The sequence below is a fragment of the Canis lupus genome, chromosome 26, assembly GCF_048164855.1.
Source record: "Canis lupus baileyi chromosome 26, mCanLup2.hap1, whole genome shotgun sequence".
Lineage (NCBI taxonomy): Eukaryota > Metazoa > Chordata > Mammalia > Carnivora > Canidae > Canis > Canis lupus.
This window is the reverse complement of record NC_132863.1, coordinates 18,299,567-18,319,550: the sequence shown is the minus strand read 5'-3', so window position 1 is coordinate 18,319,550 and position 19,984 is coordinate 18,299,567. Positions and strand designations below refer to the sequence as shown.

Here is a 19,984-nt window from a genome sequence, read left to right as displayed (position 1 = left end):
TTTTAGAAGTAAAATTTCAAAGCATAACTTTACAAGGTATTTTACATTTCTCTTCACATCTTCAGAAGACATTTAATAAAATACAAAGAAGCAAAAAGAAAACAAAAATCATTCATGATCACATCACTTAGGGATAATCGCTGATATTTTCATATAATATTCAAGCCCTTTTCTAGGCATATGTTATATACTCTTAAAAAGTGCAAAATATATAAACTTCTCTCTCTATATTGTACCCTTTAGATGGCATTAGGTACTCTATCATTTTACATGGTTTCAATATTGATTAATAATAAATGTGCCAAATGGTAACAAATGAGTATGAGACCAGACCAATTAGGCACATTAAGTAATTAAATGCAAGAGATATTCTGTTATTTCAAAATAACCAGACGTTGAAATCTTTTTTAAAACTTGCAAATTTTTGAACTTTGAAAACTAAAAAGAGCATTAGATATTCATTCAAATCACTGACCCTGGGATAATATAAGCAAATCCTCATTTTCTCTAGCTGAACACCTCCTTGTTTTAAGCATTCACTACGAATTGGTAGACTCGGCAGACGTTCCTAACATTTTTTTAATGTGAAATTCCTCATCTTAAATATAGCGAATTTCCTTTACACACACAAAAAAAAAAAAAAAAAAAAAGGAGAGATACATTTAATCCCACATCTGCTAGATGTTTTTTTTTTTTTTTGCTAGATGTTTTTTACTATGACTTTTCCCTGTTACATTCTTTCAAATGTTTTTTTAACATCAAAGTTTCTGATCCTCTAAAGATGTAAATATATACATTAAAAAAGGAACATTTCTTAGCCATAGACAGTAACCAGAGAGATCTAACCTATACCCTTCCCCCGTTCCTCTCATGTCCCCTGCACACCAAAAAAATCCCCTTTGCTACAAAGATGGTACAGATCTACATTTTTATTAAGTTACTGACCAAAAGTGATTTCAAAGGGTGCCAGGCACATATTATTAAATATCAGCAGGGATAAGAAGTAGACAGAAGAAAGGAAAGTTTGGTTTTTGTTTTCATATCACTTCAGGTGTCAGGGGAATTTTACAAAGTGCTGACTACATTATCTACATTTAATCATGTAAGTATGCCCTGTAGATAAAATATTTGGTAGAAAACATATTTTAGTAATATCTTAATAACTCCACCCTCATCTGCTTCAGTAGCAAATCCACTACTCACTGCAAAAAACCACCTAGGCTTGAACAGAATAGAGCATTTGAGGAGCAGTCCAAAGAGCTGATTTCAGAGGACTTCTAATTGTGTAAACAAGAGTTCACACTACAAATCCATGTTTGTTGGTACAACAAAGTGTTACAATATAGAACAAAAATTCACCAAGCTTTAAAATGCAGTGAACTTTCAAAATTGTTACGACAACTTTATTAAACTTTAGAAGGTGATCTTAAATTTCAGCTTACTGAACTTCTTAAAAACGATTTAAGCCCTGAGCACTGGTAAATTAAAATCTCAGGAATGACTTCAAAACATGCAATCCTTTTTTAATATGCTAAATATAATTAATAAACTCATTCTTCAAGATCTTAGAAAAAAAGAACAGTGCCATTCTATAAAAGGCTGCCACAATTTTAAGTACTTTGGAGTCAAGTGCTTTGATCTTTGAAGAAAAAATAACATTATCAGTCCAAGACATTATTCCATTAATAGTACTGATAGTTGTTTCATAATTTAGCATATATTAAATCAAATGATTGCTGAAATGTTTCCAAATGAGCATATTAATAAAAATAATATATTTCTACAAAGAAAAAAAAGCATAATGACTGTTTTCTTAAATAGTGACAGACATCACTCTGCTGCATTAAGCATTGAGAGAAAAAACACATAGACTGAGGTTTTTGGTCTGTTTTGTTCTGAACAAACCATGTAGCAAAATTATCACCCCATGAAAATGTATTGTAAACTTCTAAAATGTTATTGACTGTTGTTGTCTTTCCATATTTTCAGGGGGGAAAAAAGGGTACATGTAAAAGGGGCTCTGAGAAGTTTTTACCTATGATGGCAAGAGGACACTTACTAAAAATCTAATTTTTTATAAGACCAATAAAAAAATGGTCACTTAGGATAAGCGTGAGAGGAAGAAAGCGAGGCAAACATCTATGAGATGGCTCAAGTCTGAAGTTAACAGCTAAAATTCCAGAAGAATTTTATTAAGAAAACCACTGTACAAAATAAGAACCTAGGCTATTCTATGTGCCTATCACAGATGATTGATTCTTTTGCTAAAGGATTTAAACAAAAATCAAGGGAGATTAAGAACAAAGTAAGGGTTTGTAATGAATCTAATTATGAGTGAATGTGAAGACCTATAAAAATTAGAAACAGAGAAGTTACCAAAAAATAAAGAGCTATTTCCATTTAAATGAAGGGAAAATCACAGACAACATTATTAAAAATTGGCTAACATTTCAGTATCAGGTTATATCACTAATTCTGGCAGGATGAGCATAGATTTAAAAAATGTTTACATAAATGTTCATTGAAAAATTATCTCCGGGGAAGATGTGAAATTAATGGACCATCTGCAGACTCACACCTGTGTCTTCATTCCAAGAATATCTACAACCTTTGTTTGCTATGTTCAAGACAGTATTTTGATTTGTCACCTATAAAATTATTTTAAAATTCAACATATTAACACCTCATTCTAATTCTACAAAGACAATAGGTAGCTATGGAGAGTTGAGAGAAAAAGGACTTCAAGACTTTTCTAAACTACAAAGAATATGCCAGGAAGAGCAAAAATGGAAGAGAAAATATGAATGGTAAAATTTTATTTGCAATAAAATTTTAGCAATGAAAGGGACCTAAGAAATCTATAGTCCAAGCCCTTCATTTTATAGATAAGAAAACTGAAATATGAAGGCCAAGTGACAAGACCACAGATTTTTAGCTTAGGCTCTAGAAATGCTTGGGTAGACTACCTCCTCTAAAACTTTTGACCCAGCAAAATTAATCTTAACTACTACTCATTTCAGCTTTTCAATGTTTCAAAATTACTTTGCTTTCCTAGCATTCTTTATTTTCATAAAATATATATTTCAATATTTTACACTTTACAACTTCAGATTCTTTGTACATTAGTTTTATCATTTGACAATGCACATGAGACAAAGTTTCATAATTATTTCTATTTAAAATTATGTTTCATTTAAAAAGCGCCACCTACTTTTAAAAGAAAAGAAGTGTCACTTTAAGCTGGCACGTGGAAAAAAAAACCCTCTAGCTATATGCATGGGATTTTATGTAGCTATTTACTCTAGTCCATGAAAAACATACTTACCATGGCAGCCCCTGCATCACACGGTACATGTGTACACGATACAGAGCACCTACTTAAAGAAACACACTCACCAACACATACTGTAAACTTTTGCAAGTATTACAAGGGGAAAAACTTGTTTTTTACTGTAAGCAGACTTCTCGCCAATTTTTTTCAGAAAGGCAGTTTGGACTGATTTGCTGCTTTTGGTTACATTTTCAATGAGGAGGGAAAATACTGTAGGTTGGCTTAATTTGATCTATGTTGACAATAGTCTTACTTTAGAAAATTATGCCCAAAGGACTCATGATTTTTCTTGTCCAAATGCCCAAATTAGGTTGACTTCACAAATTACAAATTTCATATACCAGGATCCTCAAAAAAATTTTCAATGTCATGAGTGCTAGGACCTACTTATTGCTGCACAACTGTTCAATTTATATTGAAAACCTGCCACAATGCATTAACCCTTATGCCAAACAAATGATCTTCCTTAAGTCATTAAAATGAGACTATTGTCAAGATAAGCCAACACAACGATCAACCATAATGAAATTTAATTACTGAGTATTTACAATATATTCTTGGAATAAGAAACGTAATAGGTGCAAAAGACAGCTGAAGTGGCTTTGTCAGTTTTTTCTTTTCTACAATGGTGGCTAAGAGAATGAACAGTGGCTGCTTGCATTTTTCACAAGTAACAAGTATTCAGTGATCCCAAAGGGAAATAAAATTTTTAAAACAGTTTAATCCATGTTTTGCTTCCTAGACTCCTGCCTAAACCCCTGCTCATATGCAGCCCAAGTGTGCTCAAAGATAAAAATCTGAAGGAAAAGAATCCTTTCAGGAAATAAGCATCTTTAAAATAAGAGGGAAAGAATCAACTTTTTTCCTTTTCTAAATATGAAAACAATCCCAAAATAATAAATCATTGTGAGCAAGCAGATTAAACAGATACTCCAAAGGCCTTCAGAAAAGATCCTATCTATCAACATCATGGTTGAAAAAAATCTAAGAGGAATGACTTCAGTTTTGAAAGGAGTTAAAACAATGCAGCCACTAAGAGATGGCTGTCGTGAAATAATTTTTTAAAATAATTACTTAAAGCTGGCTATACACTCCTTCAAATGTATTGATACCACATAAGGATTAAAAAATGAAACAAAAAGAAAACCCTTTTAACTGGTTACTAGCAGGATTACAAAAGTTACAGAAAAAGCACAGCTACTGCGAACACTCGTTTATCCTTAAAACCAATTTCTTAACAAGAATACTGCAGAGTATACTTACTAGTAGTCTTTTAAACATTCCACTGCAGACACTGTCTGCATCTGAAGGGCTACATCCTTGCTTTTTAGCACTAAAATATTATTACTCTAGAGTTCTGTTGTCCTTATTTGATCAAAACAAACTTGTATTATTTTAAATGTTTCCAAACTTAAAATTCGTTGCTTTTGAAAGGATTAAGTCTGTTAAAGACACTGGAAACTAGATAAAGAAAACATACCTTTGGTTCTAAAAAGCACCCTTTGAAGTAGCGATACTGAACTGATACTCCTCTAGTGAGTACAATGGTTGCTTTCCATAACATGCTGTGAGGAAAAAGAATTAGAGCAACTATTAATATCAAACTAAAATGCATAAAGACTTCAAAATTCATGAAACCCCTCAAGCAAGGTCTGTGATCAATACTATTTCTTTATTCCTACACAAAAGTATACTCCAGGCCTACTACACCAGGTGCTGGGAACACTGTGATGAGTAAGTGTGCCCTATCTTCAAGCAGATTGCTTTCTGGTGAGGACAAATAACCAAACATACAGTGTAAAGAGTACTTAACCTTGCTGACATGACAGGAAACTTCCTCCCTCAAGGAGGAAGAACTGTCTGAGAGAAGTCCTACATAATGAGAAGGAACCAGCCATACAAAGTCGAGAAGTATTCCAAACAGAAAAAGTAGCACAAAGATTAAAGTGAGAGTCCGAATCTTCTCTGACTTCCCATTTAGTTCAAGATATGACAGGGCTGCTAAGAGGCTTTGGGGCTGAGGCAGGTAAGTTATACTCCTGTTCCCAAATGTCCCTGGTCCTGACTGTCCTGTCCAGCCTCCGGTTATTCCCCTAGCCAAACAACTGGGATTTATATCTTACATGTTGCAACTCACTGTCTTCCTCTGAACTATACTATGCTAACAGTCTACTGCTATTCTAAAGCTTTGACTCAACAGTAAGAGCAGTCACTACAATTTATGATTATAACTGATTTTTTTACCTTCCAATCATAGACCAGTGGTATCCAAAGTGTGATCCAGAATCACCTTGGAGCTTGTTAGAAATGCAAATTTTCAGGCCACACCTAGACCTACTGAATTAGAAACTCTGGAAAGGGGAGGAGTCCAGCAATCTGTAATTTAACAAGTCTCCAGGTGACTCTGATGATGAACACTTAAGTTTGAGAGCCACTATCATAGACCATTACCTAAACATTAATTCAGCATGAATAGTTTAGAAAATAAACAGCAGCTCCAAATGTTCTTCCATGATACCAGATGGCTAGCACTGCTCCCCACCTTGCTCTGCCAAGGCAGGCTTTAGGGCATTATCCTTACTCTGACTCAATCCTGGGTTCCTAACAAAATATCCATAACCACCTGTCACCCATGGTCAACAATTAGATTAATCTGGTAGTAATAAAATACATATGCCCTGGCTCCACTCTGGGAGACTGATTTCACAGGTCTGGGTGGAGCCTGTTCATGTGGAATTTGATAAAACTTCACAGGATAGCTGAATATATAAGGTTGGTTGAGAACTACTGCTGTACAGCAATAACAGCAAATGCTTGGCACATGTATCCGTACTACTTTTCCCTGATAAGCCTCAGAATCCTTTTCAACACACTCTACCAACTCTGAGGTGAAATTATTTTCCATCTCGGTTACAAAAGTGGCAATGTTCTAGTACTATTTCATTTATAAAACAGAGTATATGAAACCAGCCCCAGATGTGTACAATAGAATTAGCAGAGAACTCTGAAAAATGTGCTGGGGCCCCTCTCCCATGCACTATTCCTCATTCTCCAGGGGTAGAATCTAAACATGCGTATTTTTTAAAGCCCTCACAAGAAAGTCTAACATGCACCCCTGGTTAAGAACCACTAAATGAAAAAAGAGATAGGGCAGCCTGGGTGGCTCAGCGGCTTGGCGCCGCCTTCAGCCCAGGATGTGATCCTGGAAACCTGGGATCGAGTCCCACGTCAGGCTCCCTGCATAGAGCCTGCTTCTCCTTCTGCCTGTGTCTCTGCCTCTCTCTCTCTCTCTCTCTCTCTCTGTGTCTCTCATGAATAAATAAAATTAAAAAAAAAAAAAAAAAAAAGAAAAAAGAGATACAGCAAAGCAATGGGTTTTTTATTCCACTTCCCTAAGTAAATGCTGCAAAGTTAAAAATGAACCAGAACTGTTCAGTGACATCAAAAATGAACATAATCTGGGATCCCTGGGTGGCACAGCGGTTTGGCGCCTGCCTTTGGCCCAGGGCACGATCCTGGAGACCCGGGATTGAATCCCACATCGGGCTCCCAGTGCATGGAGCCTGTTTCTCCCTCTGCCTGTGTCTCTGCCTGTGTGTCTCTCTCTCTCTCTCTGTGACTATCATAAATAAATAAATAAATAAATAAATAAATAAACAAACAAACAAACAAACATAATCTGATGAAATTCAAGAAAAATCAGCCAGATGGGCAATGAGGCTCGATTTTGAATTGCCCGCATATCCTCCCCCAAAATACCATAAAATCTACAAGAAAAGCAAATATACCCACAAGTGACCCACATTTTCCCCATTATTAGGAACAATACAACTTTCAAATACAACACAACTTTCACATCATATGGGTATGATACTATTTTGATAGTATCCTAAAGGGGTCTTGTCATTATAAGCCTGTAGGTATGGAGAGGCTTGAGACTCTGAAAAAGAGGTACAAAGGACTTAGATGCAAAGCACACTGAAATCCAAATAAATACAATTCTAAAACACAAGAATGGTGTCCAAGGCAAATGTTTTTTGTATCCTCTTGTATCATCTACTTCCTCTCTCCATGTGAAACACTTTATCTGCCATATGTGAATCAATTATATTTCAGTGTGCATCAGCAAGGTAAAAGTGGCTGGTCCCTTAAAATTACGTCGTTAAGTGTTATCTCATCTGTTCATCTAACTTTGCCCAGGTTGGCTGAAATGGACTTAAGACAGGTGACAGGGCAGCTCAAGTATTAAGAGCAAGGTGTGTTTTAAGAACAAGTTCAGAAAGACATAAGGTTTTACTTCAGACAGGAGTGGCTGATCTGAAAATGGAGGAAAAAAATGACCACTTGATGAGAATAAACATTTTGTTCCTCTGTGGTCCCAATATTATTTGCCAATAAAATGTTATTTATGATAACAGTTGAGAACTGGCTGAGAAAATATGTCACACTAATGACAAGTAGGAAAAGGCTGTTTTATATACAATTTGTTTTTCTTTTCATTAACTTGCATCATGGTACTGTATTGTTATCTTCTTTTGCTTTGCCATCCATGCTCCTCAAACTATGAAGGACCAGTTTCTGTTTGCTTGTCTGTCCTGTAACTAAAACTCCTGGTCTATGTGCAACAGAGATGAGTCCACATGCACTCATGCTTGAATGTCCCAGCTATGTCAAATTGTTATAAACATTTCTAAATGCTTGCTCTTAATATCTGTATTTCTCACATAATGCACTGATTATTAGATAAGTTTTTTTTTTTTTTTTCAAAAGTTTTTTTCCTCTAGCACTGGCCCACAAACCACATTTTCAATAACACTGCTCTACAGGAAAACAATGTGAGCTTAATAATCACGTAATCTGGTGTTTCTCCCTATGGCCACTGCATGTGTTTATAATACTATTTAAGATCTCCTCTTACCTTACCTCCCACACATACACCTTGATAACCTATAACACTTCCAAATATCCCTAAGTGAAGAAGTACCATCTTTGTCAACATTTAGTGATTCTATCCTAATCCCTTTACCATGCAGATGAAAAAATCTAGGACTAGAGAAATTAGATCTGCCTAAGATCTACATAATGTCATTTGCAAACTCATTCCAGTACACTAGCTAAAATATTTGTTCCACTCTCTGCTATAGAAAATTATTTTATAGGCTAAAGCAAAAACCAAATCTTTTATCAAGAATACATATTGGGAGCCAAAAGACAATACCTAAAAATAAGTTTAATAAAAAGGCAATATGAGCCTGTTATTTAGAAATATAGTGGTTAACTACCAAAAGAACGAGCCAAAAGGGACACCTGGGTGGCTCAGCGGTTGAGCATCTGCCTTTGGCTCAGGGCGTGATCACAAGGTTCCAGGACGGAGTCCCACATCTGGCTTCCTGCATGGAGCCTGCTTCTCCCTCTGCCCATGTCTCTGCCTCTCCCTCTCTCTCTCTCTCTCTCTCATGAATAAATAAAATCTTAAAAACAAACAAACAACAACAACAACAAAAAACAGCCAAAAGTTGAAAATGGCTGAGGTGGGAAATTTAGAAACAGAGAAACTTATTTTTTTTTTTTTTACACAACTAACCTTGTACAATCACTTCATTCTTTATGTACATGCAATAACTCTCATTAAAAAAACAAACAAACAAACAAACAAAAAACAGGGCAGCCCGGGTGGCTCAGCAGTTTAGCTCCACCTTCACCCCAGGGCCTGATCCTGGAGACCTGGGATCAAGTCCCACACATCAGGCTCCCTGCATAGATGGAGCCTGCTTTTCCCTCTGCTTGTGTCTCTGCCTCTCTGCCTGCCCCCCACCCCCATATCTCTCATGAATAAATAAAAAAATCTTACAAAAAAAAAAGACAAAAACTATACGAAGTTATCTTAGAAACCACCCAAGTTTCCAATTTGAATGTCACAATTATTCTGTATCCTGTTATTGCCCTTCTTACCTTTCACCTGTCTCATTTTCTGGAAGAAGAGCCACAGCATTCTGAGGACTCCAGTTTCCCAAAGCATCACAGCTTCCACATATGGCAAAAACTTCTCCTAAAGAAACAGGACAACCAGTTATAGTAGGCTAAGTAAGAAAATATCAAATTTTAGTTTTAGGAAGCAAGAAAGGGCAGTCAGTTGCAACAGTTCACCTGGATGCACAGTTACCTTTAGATTAGATGGAGAAGAAGCCTCACTGGAAACATGTATTGGACTCAGGCACCATACTAATACCTGCATTAACTTGACCTACCTCTACAGAATTAAAACGAAAGAAAAGGAGAGATGTGTAGGAATGAACTATTCTTCATTTGTTCAACCACTTAATTGAGCCAATAACAAGCATCAAGAAAACAAAGTGATCATAGCACAGTTCCTGCCTGCAAGGCAGCTTCCAATTTAAAAAGGCACACACTAAGTGCATGTAAGTATTCTAGAGAAATAATAACCAATATTTTCTAGGAATTCAAACAGTGGCATTAAATAGGCTAAAGACTAGGAAAATTATCAATGGGACAGGAGCAATTTAACAATAAAAAGAAAATCCTCAAAACAAAGACTTACATAGTGAAAAATCTAGTTTCCCTTACTAAAATAATGACTATTGTTTTACCTGAACATTCCTCATCAACAAACTACAATATAGCTATCACCTATATTTACTAAATTATGTATATTCAGCAAAAGTCTACAATTTCAGGGTGCCCATGTGGCTTAGTCAGTTGAGCATCTGACTCTTGGTTTCAGCCTGGGTCATGATCTTAGACTGTGGGATCAAGCCCTGCCTTGGGCTCCATGCTGAGCAGGGAGTCTGCTTGAGATTCTCTTGTGCCCTCTCCCTCGGTGCACCACCCCCTCAACCCCCAGCTTGCATGTGCACTCTCTAAAATGAATAAATCTGGGATGCCTGGGTGGCTCAGCAGTTAAGTGTCTGCCTACAGCTCAGAGCATGGTCCTGGGGTCCTGGGATTGAGTCCTGCATCGGGCTCCCTGTGTGGAGCCTACTTCTCCCTCTGCCTATGTCAGCCTCTCTCTCTCTGTCGCTCATGAATAAATAAATAAAATCTTAAAAAATTAATAATAATAAAATAAAATGAATAAATCCTTAAAACAAACAAAACAATTTCTTGAATATAAGCATGGAGAAATCTTTGACTTATATATCAATACATTCTGAGTTACTCTAACTAAAATTCCTAAAGAAAAAGATAATGAACTGAGCCCAAGTGAACAAAGTTCAGTACAAACTCCTCTACATTCTGAGTAGGTTTTAGGCACTATTTTAGTAGAGCCAGACTAGTTGGCTTTAGCCACCTACATGAGCATTCTGTAAGCTTGGACTATCTAAAACTTAACTAATATTTCAAGTGTGACAGTCATTCAGGAGTTTTTGGGGTTTGTCAAACAGAGCGGTTACATATAGAGATTTGTCAAAATATTCACCAATCCTTTAGAGTAACCAGATTTTGTTTTGTAATAAACTTAGGTTATCACTGTCTTCACTGATTAAAAAGAAAGATAAACTGTTGCTAAATATAAATATTCATTCCCAAAGTCATACACGTTGCTGTGCACACAGTCTTCTCCTTTGCACCCACAGATTCATCTACATTCATATGCATCATCATCTTCCCTCTGGTCCTCGAGAATAAGATCCTTATCAAGCTCACCCTTCTATGGCTAATTCTGTGCCCGGTCCATTTGCCTGACATGGCCAGCTCCTTCTAGCTTAAACTGGCTTCATACAATTCCCTGAAAGGGTACAATATAGTTTTGTCTTCCCTCTGCAAAGAAGGCTCACGCTGGACTAGAGGCAAGCTCTTGACCCAAACAAACCACCCTATCAGCTGACCAGCAATCTTCAACCTGCAGAGTTCTGCCCAGAGATGGGAGCTGTACCAGATCTTTTTTTTTTTTTTTAAAGGCTTCATTTATTTATTCATGAGAGACACACAGAGAGGCAGAGACACAGGCAGAGGGAGAAGCAGGCTTCCTGTGAGGAGCCTGATGTGGGACTGGATTCCAGGACCCCAGGATCACGACCTGAGCTGAAGACAGACACTCAACCACTGAGCCACCCGGGCGTCCCTCTACCAGATCATCTTGGCTAAGAATCTGAACTTGGACAATCATATACTCTGTCAACTGCTCTGATGGCTACTAGACAAAGATGATGGATATACAGAGTGAATCATTTACTTATTCTTTGAATGCATATTTACCCCTGCTCTGAGCCAGGCACTGTTAGGTACATGCATTAATATGACAAGACAAAGTCACATTTTCACAGAGCTTACAATCTATTCATAAAATTACTCAAATAATTCCATAAAATCTGTAAGGTACTACAAAAAAGTCCTAGAACTTTGAATTTCATAGGGGTAGCTAAATGTGGGGTTAGAGTAAGGAGAGTTAAAGAAGAAGGGAGGCCACAGATCGAGAAAGAGGAAACAATTTGAGAAAGGCCCAAAAGGGGGAAAGACTGTAACAGCTTTGAGGAACTTGCCAATTTAGTGAGAGTATATTAAATAAAGAGACAGAACCCCGAGTATGATACTATTTTGATAAGCTATTTACCCTAAAATTACTCCACACTGCTTTAATAGCAAAAAATACAGTAAGCCAAAAAAAACATTTACAAATACGGAACACAGTTATCTTAACCAAACACTTCACTAACTTCTTACACTAGCAAAATTTCCCTCATTTCCGTGGTAATTAAAAATCATAGTCAAACTATCCTTGTTCTGTGCAAAATAAAATAAATTCACAGCTTTCTTCGAAAATATGAGATTAAGACATTTACTATTTGGGGAAGTATTTTTTTTTCCCTTAAGTTTACTACACTACAAGCACATTTCTGAAATCAGGCGAGCCCCAAAGATAGTTTCATCTAAAAATTAAGCCCATTATAACAACAAACTCCATATTTAGATAATCAAGAAAAATACTCATTTAATTTAAAATTTTGTTTTAGAGTGAAACTTTACAATACCTGGTAAAAGAGTTCCTCTTATTTCAAAGGTAACCTGAGAAGGTGTCATTCTGATGGATTTATTTTAGAATGTTGAGCTAGGAAGAAAAAGAGAAGATGTCATGTGAAATATACAAAAAGCTTAGCTGAAGATAGCCACCACCAAGAAACAAATTAAAAAACAAAAATAGATCAAAACTGTGAGCAAAAGATTTCAGAAAACTTATATATAAAGACTGAATTCTTTAGTAAGTACCTAGTAATTTTTAGTGTCTAATGTTGAAACCTATTCTGTGTGTATGGACCAGAAAACTACAAAAACAAGTGTGTCCTTTTTTTTTTTTTTTTTTTTAAGGATTCAAGATTGTCCTGTTACAAACTTTCTCTTCTGATAAGCAGCTGCTCTGAACTCAACCTATCTTTCCTGACCAGGCTCATGCTATGATGGAGAATAAAAAGCAAAACAAAAACAAAAAACAACCACATATAGAAAAAAAGTTGGCTCACAAGAGGATTTCTATTTCAATAAGGTTTCAACTTTACTAGCAAGGAAACTGAAGTACCATTCACTGAAACAAAACTATGTTCTGCAACAAGATGCAGATTCTGCTTCTAAGTAATGTAACCAATAACTTAAAAAAAACCTCCCCTATAAACCATTCTTTCCAGATTTTCTCTGTATTAACCACTGGACTGTCATTACTCTTATTCTGTAGACTCAAATTTAGAGCCTCAACTCTGCAATCTATTACCAAACCCTGTTGATCCTAATCTTTTTTTTTTAAAGATTTTATTTATTCATGAGAGAGAGAGAGAGAGAGAGAGAGAGAAGCAGAGACACCGGCAGAGGAAGAAGCAGGCTCCATGCAGGGAGCCCAATGCGGGACTCGATCCCAGGTCTCCAGGATCACGCTCTGGGCTGAAGGCGGCGCTAAACCGCTGCGCCATCCGGGCGGCCCAACCCTGTTGATTCTAACTGATCTTACATACATGCCGTTCTTTCTACTGTCTGAACTTCAATCAAAATCCTAAGTATACTAACCCGTATTTTGGCTTCTAAATGTCTTCCAAAAAATAATACATTTTACGCCAGTTAGAATATTCTTCCTCATGACCTTGACTTAGAATTACTTCGATTACTTACAGAAATCTAAACCCCTAATCCTTCAACGTCCTATTCACATTTTCTGATTTTTCATTTCTTGGTTGTTTTTTCCCAGCCAAACCAATCTGTTTATAACCCCCTAATTTAAGTACCTAAGGGTGGGGAATGCCTGGGTGGCTCAACAGTTGAGTGTCTTGACTCTAGCTCAGGGCATGATCCCAGAGTTTTGGGATCAAGTCCCACATGGAGCTCCCTGCAGCGAGCCTGTTTCTCTCTCTCCCTGTCTCTACCTCTCTATGACTCTCATGAATAAATTTAAAAAAAAAAATCTTAAAAAAAAAATTTAAGTACAAAAGGAAGATAACAAATAGATTTTTAAAAAATATATACAGTATCAATTCTAAAGAAGGCTATTTAATTCATATATAGAAAGAACACACTCTACAAAAGGGCAGATCATAGTCTACATAACTTCTCCAATACTCCCCTAAATTTTGAACCCCAATTCACCAATGTTCCTAAAAGAATTCCAATTTCTTTACTGTGCATCATTTCATTAATTTATCAGCTTAAATGTTATTTGTACTTATACATTATTTTAAAAATCATAAAGTAAGTTTCATAGCTATTCATTCTTCTATTTCCCCTTTGCTCCCTTTCCCTCCCCATGAACACATGCCCAACTCTGTAATGCCCATTCAGTGGACACTGCTGCTCAGGTAACTACACTTCCAAGTCAAGGCAGATATAAAGCAGCAGTTCTCACGGGGGACAATTCTGCCCTTCAAGGGATGTTTGGCAATGTCAGGACATATTTTTGGTTGTCGCAACTGGGAGTGATACTGCTGGCATCTAGTGGGTAGAGGCCAATAGTACTGCTATACACCATGTAATGCACAGAACAGCTCTCCATAAGTAATTGTCCAGCTCCAAGTATCAATAGGGCTGAGGCTGAGAAACCTGACCCACAGGGGGCTGCTCTGAAGGTCAAGAATCCAGACTCAAAGTTAGCTACAAACTACCATCCCACTTACATCTCTGATAAAACGTAAATGTTGAATATTCATATTGAGAAAGACCACCAGTCAATGTGGTTTCATATCACCTGAATACAGAATTCTCTATTTGATAACTCCACCATTTCACTTAGAAAATCCGTTATGCACTGGAGAAAAAACCTTAATCAAAATGATTTCTGTGTCTAATAAACATGATCTATTTAAAGCATATACATCCAGTTCTAACACTGCTAAAGAATGTTCTAAATCTTAAAATAGCTGTAGATTGATAATCCCCTCATTAAGCAATCATTATCCAAGTATCTTATTAGCTCTCCTTTAACATGACATCTGATACGAATCTGAGTACTAACTCTTGGAATATTTCCTTTTCTAATAATTAAATAGTTCACTGAAACACCAAACTCTTACATTTAATTTATGTCATAAAGAAACCTCAGACAAGCAAAAGAGCTTGGCTTTTACATAACTGAATTAATTTTGAGACACAGCAGAAAGCCCCATCATCCACCAAAACTGCTGAATAACCAACCTTAATCTCAAACTTTAACTTCTACTTTCACCCAGTGTTTACTGTCAGTTTTCAAAAAAGGACTACACAATCTCATCTACAAAATTACACAGTTGCTACTCAACTATTTTTTGATCAATTTTAAGTATCTATTCTAGCTAATTTTAGGGAAATCAAAAATAATTATTCCTATTTATCAAAATCAACTGGCACAAAATTACCTTTAAATTTCTACTGCATTAAATGGGAAAATTACATATATCAACTTAATAAAAGAGAATTCAACTAATTATTAAAATTGACTTTCGTTCTTAAGGTTGCTTATAAAAGTGTCTGTAGTAACTTGGCTATAAACAGCTGCAGTAAATGTACTGTACCAAACTATATACATAAGCACAAAAATACCCTCCCAAAAAACCTCCCTGATGTCAACAAAGCCTCATTTTCCACTTGGATTGCCAAAAAGTCCTGTAGTCTGGTTTAATTTCCTCTCTCCCTCCTTCCACAATTTAATAACACACCAAAATAAAGCCGGGGAAGCTGCTCCTACACCAGTTTACTTGATTGTGGACAGAGGCCAAAATTCTGGTACAGGATTGGCCTGCACAATTTTGGCACCCAGCTACCACCAAAACAGTAGTGACAAAGTAAAATACTGACCTGTTGTGGAACACAAAATTTACACACCTACCAATACTTCCTCTTCTTCCAAACAAGCAAAAAAGCCATCCCTACTTGGACAGGGGATGTGTTCCAGATATATATAAGAGTAAGAAGAAAAATCTAGTCATTTTTATATACTTGAGCTGACTGTAAATGTAATTTAACCAACTCCATTTGTTTTACATATAACTTCCATTTTGTGCTTTTTGAAGATAAATATCAAGCAGTATTCTCATCTGAGATTTTGAGTAGTATCTAACAGTTTTTTGAAGACTCAAGCAATTAGTACAGCTATGACATTGTAATTTACATTCAAGAAGTATTTCAGAGTTTACACTACCTGCCAAAATAAATCCTACTCTATTTTTTTGGTCAAAGAAACTATCCCAACACATGACCTTACTGGTTTACCAGCTAGGGGAACAAAAGGGATATTTAAGCAAAACAAGGTGCAGGAACATTTAGTTTAAATTGAGATCACAGATATTTTTAGCTAAAATGTGTTTTTCTAGCCAAAAAGACCATCTCTGTCCTTCAAATTTTCTCAAAGAGGGATGCCTGGGTGACTCAGTGGGTTAAGAGTCTGCCTTCAGCCCAGGTCATGATCCCAGGGTTCTGAGATGGGAGCCCCACATTAGGCTCCCCTCCCAGCAAAGAGTCTGCTTCTCCCTCTCCCTCTGCTCCTCCCTCCAGCTTGTGTGTGTGTGTGTATGTGCGCGCGCACTCTCGCTCAATAAATAAAATCTTTAAAAACATTGTCCCCCCCCCCCCCAAAAAAAAGCTATTTCCATGTCTTACTCTTTCCTAGGTTCCAGCAGCTTTGATCCTCATAACTGGCTACAAAAAAAATATATGAAATGCCTAAGTTTTCCTGAGTTAACTTCTGTTCATCCTGTTGGAATATGATTCCACTATTCCAACCTCAGTGTACTTGAGCCAACATTTTAAACAAATGTATGCAGACACGAATGGATTTTCATAAAGAAAGCGCTTCTGGAGATTTCGCTAAGCCAGGTTTATTCCTTGTTCAACTTTCTAAACAATGCAGTAGAAGTTTTCAAATATTTCCCATTTCACTTTGTCTCGAGAGTCTTTCATGCACAGTTCATATGCCTTCCCTGGCTAGGATTACATACAAAGATCTGATTCATTAATCTGCTTTTTTCGTAGTTCTCAAATTTTACTAACTCTGCCACGGGGAGAGTTCTCTCGTGGTCCTTATTTCTCTGGACAGAACTTTCCTAAGTTTCATCCCGCCTAGAATATTGGTTCTCAAGTCCAGAACGGACTAGGCCAAGCGCAGCTGTGCCGTTTTGCCCTATCCTGAATTATTCGTATGCAGACCACCAGGGGCTGAGAGGACTGACAGCTTGTAGTTTTACTTAAGTCACAGCCGTCAGAGATGTGGCACGAAGGGGCCGTTCCCGGGCGCGGGGCGTCTAAAGAAGGCAGCGTCGGGTCTAAACATCCTGCTTGGTTCAACCCCCTTCCACGTCGGCACCGCTTCGGCCGGCACAGCTGCCTCGGGACGAAGTCAGTCTCTGCGATCCACGGCGGAAGGCAGGGGAGGGGAAGGGCGGCCGCGAGGCCCCGCGGGGAGGCTCGCCCCAGAAGCCGCCGGGCCCGAGCACGCAACCCGGCCTCGGACGGAGTCAGCCGCCGGGACCTCTCCTCGGGAAGGCTGGGCGCTTCGGGTCTGGCGACAACCGCGTTATACAGGCACGCCTTCCACTACGCGCTCAGGCGATTCCAGAAAATAAGCGGCTCCCAAACACCACGAGCTACTCGCGCGCGGGCGGCGGGGCCGGGGGGGCCGGGGGGGCCGCGCGCCCCACGCATCCCGGCACCTGCACGATGCTGCCCGGGACCAAGCTCCGGCAGCAGCGGAACCGTGGGCAGCAAACAATGCAAGTGGAACCGCGAACTTCCAGGCCGCGGCCGCCCCGGGGCGGGGGGGGGGGGGGGGGGAGACCGGGACGCCCGGCCCGCCCCGCGCCCCCCGCCCGCGCCCCCCGCCCGCGCCCCGCCGCGCCCCCCGCCCGGCCCGGCCCGGCCCGGCCCGGCCGCCCTGACAGCTCCGCCGCCACGTGAGCCGCCCCCGCAGCGAGCTTCGGGCCAGGCCTGGCCGCCCGCCTCACCTGCCGGGGCCGCGGGGCCGCGCGTCCGCGCCGCAGAGCCGGGGCCGCGGGCCGAGGAGCCGGGCACCCGCCGTCCGCGCCTCGCCAGCGCTCCCCCAGGCAGCCCGCGGCGGCGCCGAGCGGCAGGAAGCGGCTCCGCTCAAACCGGTTTCAGCTGCTCCAGACCAAACCGCCAGGCCACCCCGCGGGGCGGGGCCGGAGGGCGGCGGGGCGGGGCCTGACGTCACGCCGGCGCCGTCCTGGCCAATCGGCGGCCGCGCGCGGGGGGCGGGCCCGCGCGTTCCTGGAAAGGGCTTCGCGTCGGTGGCGGCGGCCGGGGCCGGGGGCGGGGGCGGGGCAGCCGCGGGGCATCCCCGGGGTCCCCCCGCTGCGGCTCTTCCGCGGAGCGGGAGCCGCGGGTGGGTGCAGCGCCCACCCCCGGACTGAGCTCTCAGCCGCGTCCGTTGGCCTCCAAGGCCGCCTTCGGACGACCAAACGCGGAGGCCGGAGCTGCAGTTCCGAATCGCAGTTTTTGCCGTTAAAAACGGGGAAATGAGCAGGCCTAGTGCTTTCTGGAAACTTTCTTTCGTTACCCAACAGCAAACGCATTTGGATCAGATCTTAAAGTTGAAAACGAGAGCTGAGCGCCCGGGGATGCTTGAGCGTTTGTGCCCTAGCGACATAAAGTCTTAGAAGGCGCCAGCATCACCTGCAGCTCTCACACTTGCTCTCGGGGCCTTTTCGGGCCCGCCTAGTCTAATCTGCATTTAACAATATTCCCAGGTTATTTGTATGCATATTAAAATGTAAAGGAACTTTTCCGAAAGCAAGATAGACCCTCTCTGCAAATGTACTTTCTCAATTTTTTGAAAAATCAGCCCTACCAAAAAAAAAAAAAAAAAGGCAAAGTTTTTTTTCTCTCTTTTGAAAGTCCCAGAAACATTAATCAGCATTTGCCACTTACCTAACTTAAATTGTTACCTTTCCAGCGTCAAAGCTAACCTCTAGTTAATCTCTTATATAAAATTACATTAGCAGTATTTCATTTAAATCAAGTGAGATACCGAAAATTAAAGAACCACTTTGTGTGTGTGTGTGTGGATATTGAACAACACTTGCAGGAAGGCATAGCTCCGAGTTGCAAGTTGGTTGGAATGCACCTACTAAAAAAAAAAAGCATTTGTATTAGATAAACTCTAGCCTTAGAAAGAATTTTTAGTTTTATAAATTAAAGTGCTCACAGCCACATTTGATATTTCAGCTTGGATGAGATCCCGGGGCATTTCTAACAATGTCACCCATTCAGTTACTAAATAATTATTAAGTGCATGCTTTGTGTAAGTCACAGGATGCAATGGTTTTTTGATGGTACTTATTTTAATCCCAAATTTCATAAAGATTTAAAATTTCCTTCCAATTATGTACCATTATCTGCAAAAGTCTGCAATTGTACATTTCTTAATAGCTTTGGAGTTTCGTTTCTGTGTTGTTAGTCATATTTCAGTGATGGATTTTTTCCCTTCGAGTTTGCTTCCTTTAAATATTTATAATAGATCTTTATTTTCCTGTGATCATCACTTAGTCAAGCTATTATTTGGTGTTCATGGTCCAAGCTGATGTACCCAATCCATGTTCCTCCTTAATTCCTATTGAAATTATAGAAGAATTATACATATTTGAAAGATGCCATCAGTAGGTTGGAAGTTGAGGCACTTCAAGATCTAAAATAAGCCAGTAGCATTAGATGATTGGAGAACAGAGAAACTTGGAACCACATAGGGGAAGAAGGTACTCCTGGCGATGCCATTTTACAAAACCTTGCTTAGAAACTCTAATAGTGCAACATATTTAGATTACAGCATATATACCCCATTCTGATTGGGATATTGAAATAGAATATAGGCAATATTTCCTCCTGCCATTTCTGTGGAATGGTATAATTTTTCAAAAAACATGGTTAATGAGATTAATTTACTTATGATTCCCAGAAGGGCTCCATATGTATTGAATTTTACAAAATATTAACATCTTATTTGATTACATAATGAAATATGTTATCTCATTTGTCTAAAATCAACACTGTATGATCATGAATAAGGGACAGGCAGGGTTAGGTAGGAAGAGATAGGTAGGGGGCTACAGGATGAGGTTCATAAAAATCCCAAAAATGTGGAGGTGAAAGTAAACCAGAGATAAAGAAACAAACCAGACCATCCTGTCCTAGGTGTCAGGGGTTGGGTCTTGTTATAACAGCTACTTACTACCAACA

At 39.2% G+C, this 19,984-nt stretch overlaps 1 protein-coding gene across 4 annotated transcripts in view; it reads right to left on the bottom strand.

Annotated features, from left to right (window-relative positions):
- The window catches only part of GPCPD1 (glycerophosphocholine phosphodiesterase 1), a 66,377-nt gene that overhangs the window by 36,798 nt on the left and 9,595 nt on the right, over positions 1–19,984 (bottom strand). The window contains exons 1-4 of one of the 4 annotated variants that reach the window (XM_072800145.1): positions 17,737–17,821; positions 12,322–12,398; positions 9,284–9,380; positions 4,812–4,896 (exon numbers count right to left, since the gene is read on the bottom strand). In XM_072800145.1, coding sequence (XP_072656246.1) covers positions 4,812–4,896; positions 9,284–9,380; positions 12,322–12,370 — 231 coding nt within the window. In that variant the 5' untranslated portion in view covers positions 12,371–12,398; positions 17,737–17,821. Of the gene's footprint in view, positions 1–4,811; positions 4,897–9,283; positions 9,381–12,321; positions 12,399–17,736; positions 17,827–19,984 lie in introns of those variants that run through there. The other 3 variants (XM_072800142.1, XM_072800143.1, XM_072800144.1) reach the window with 3 other exon arrangements.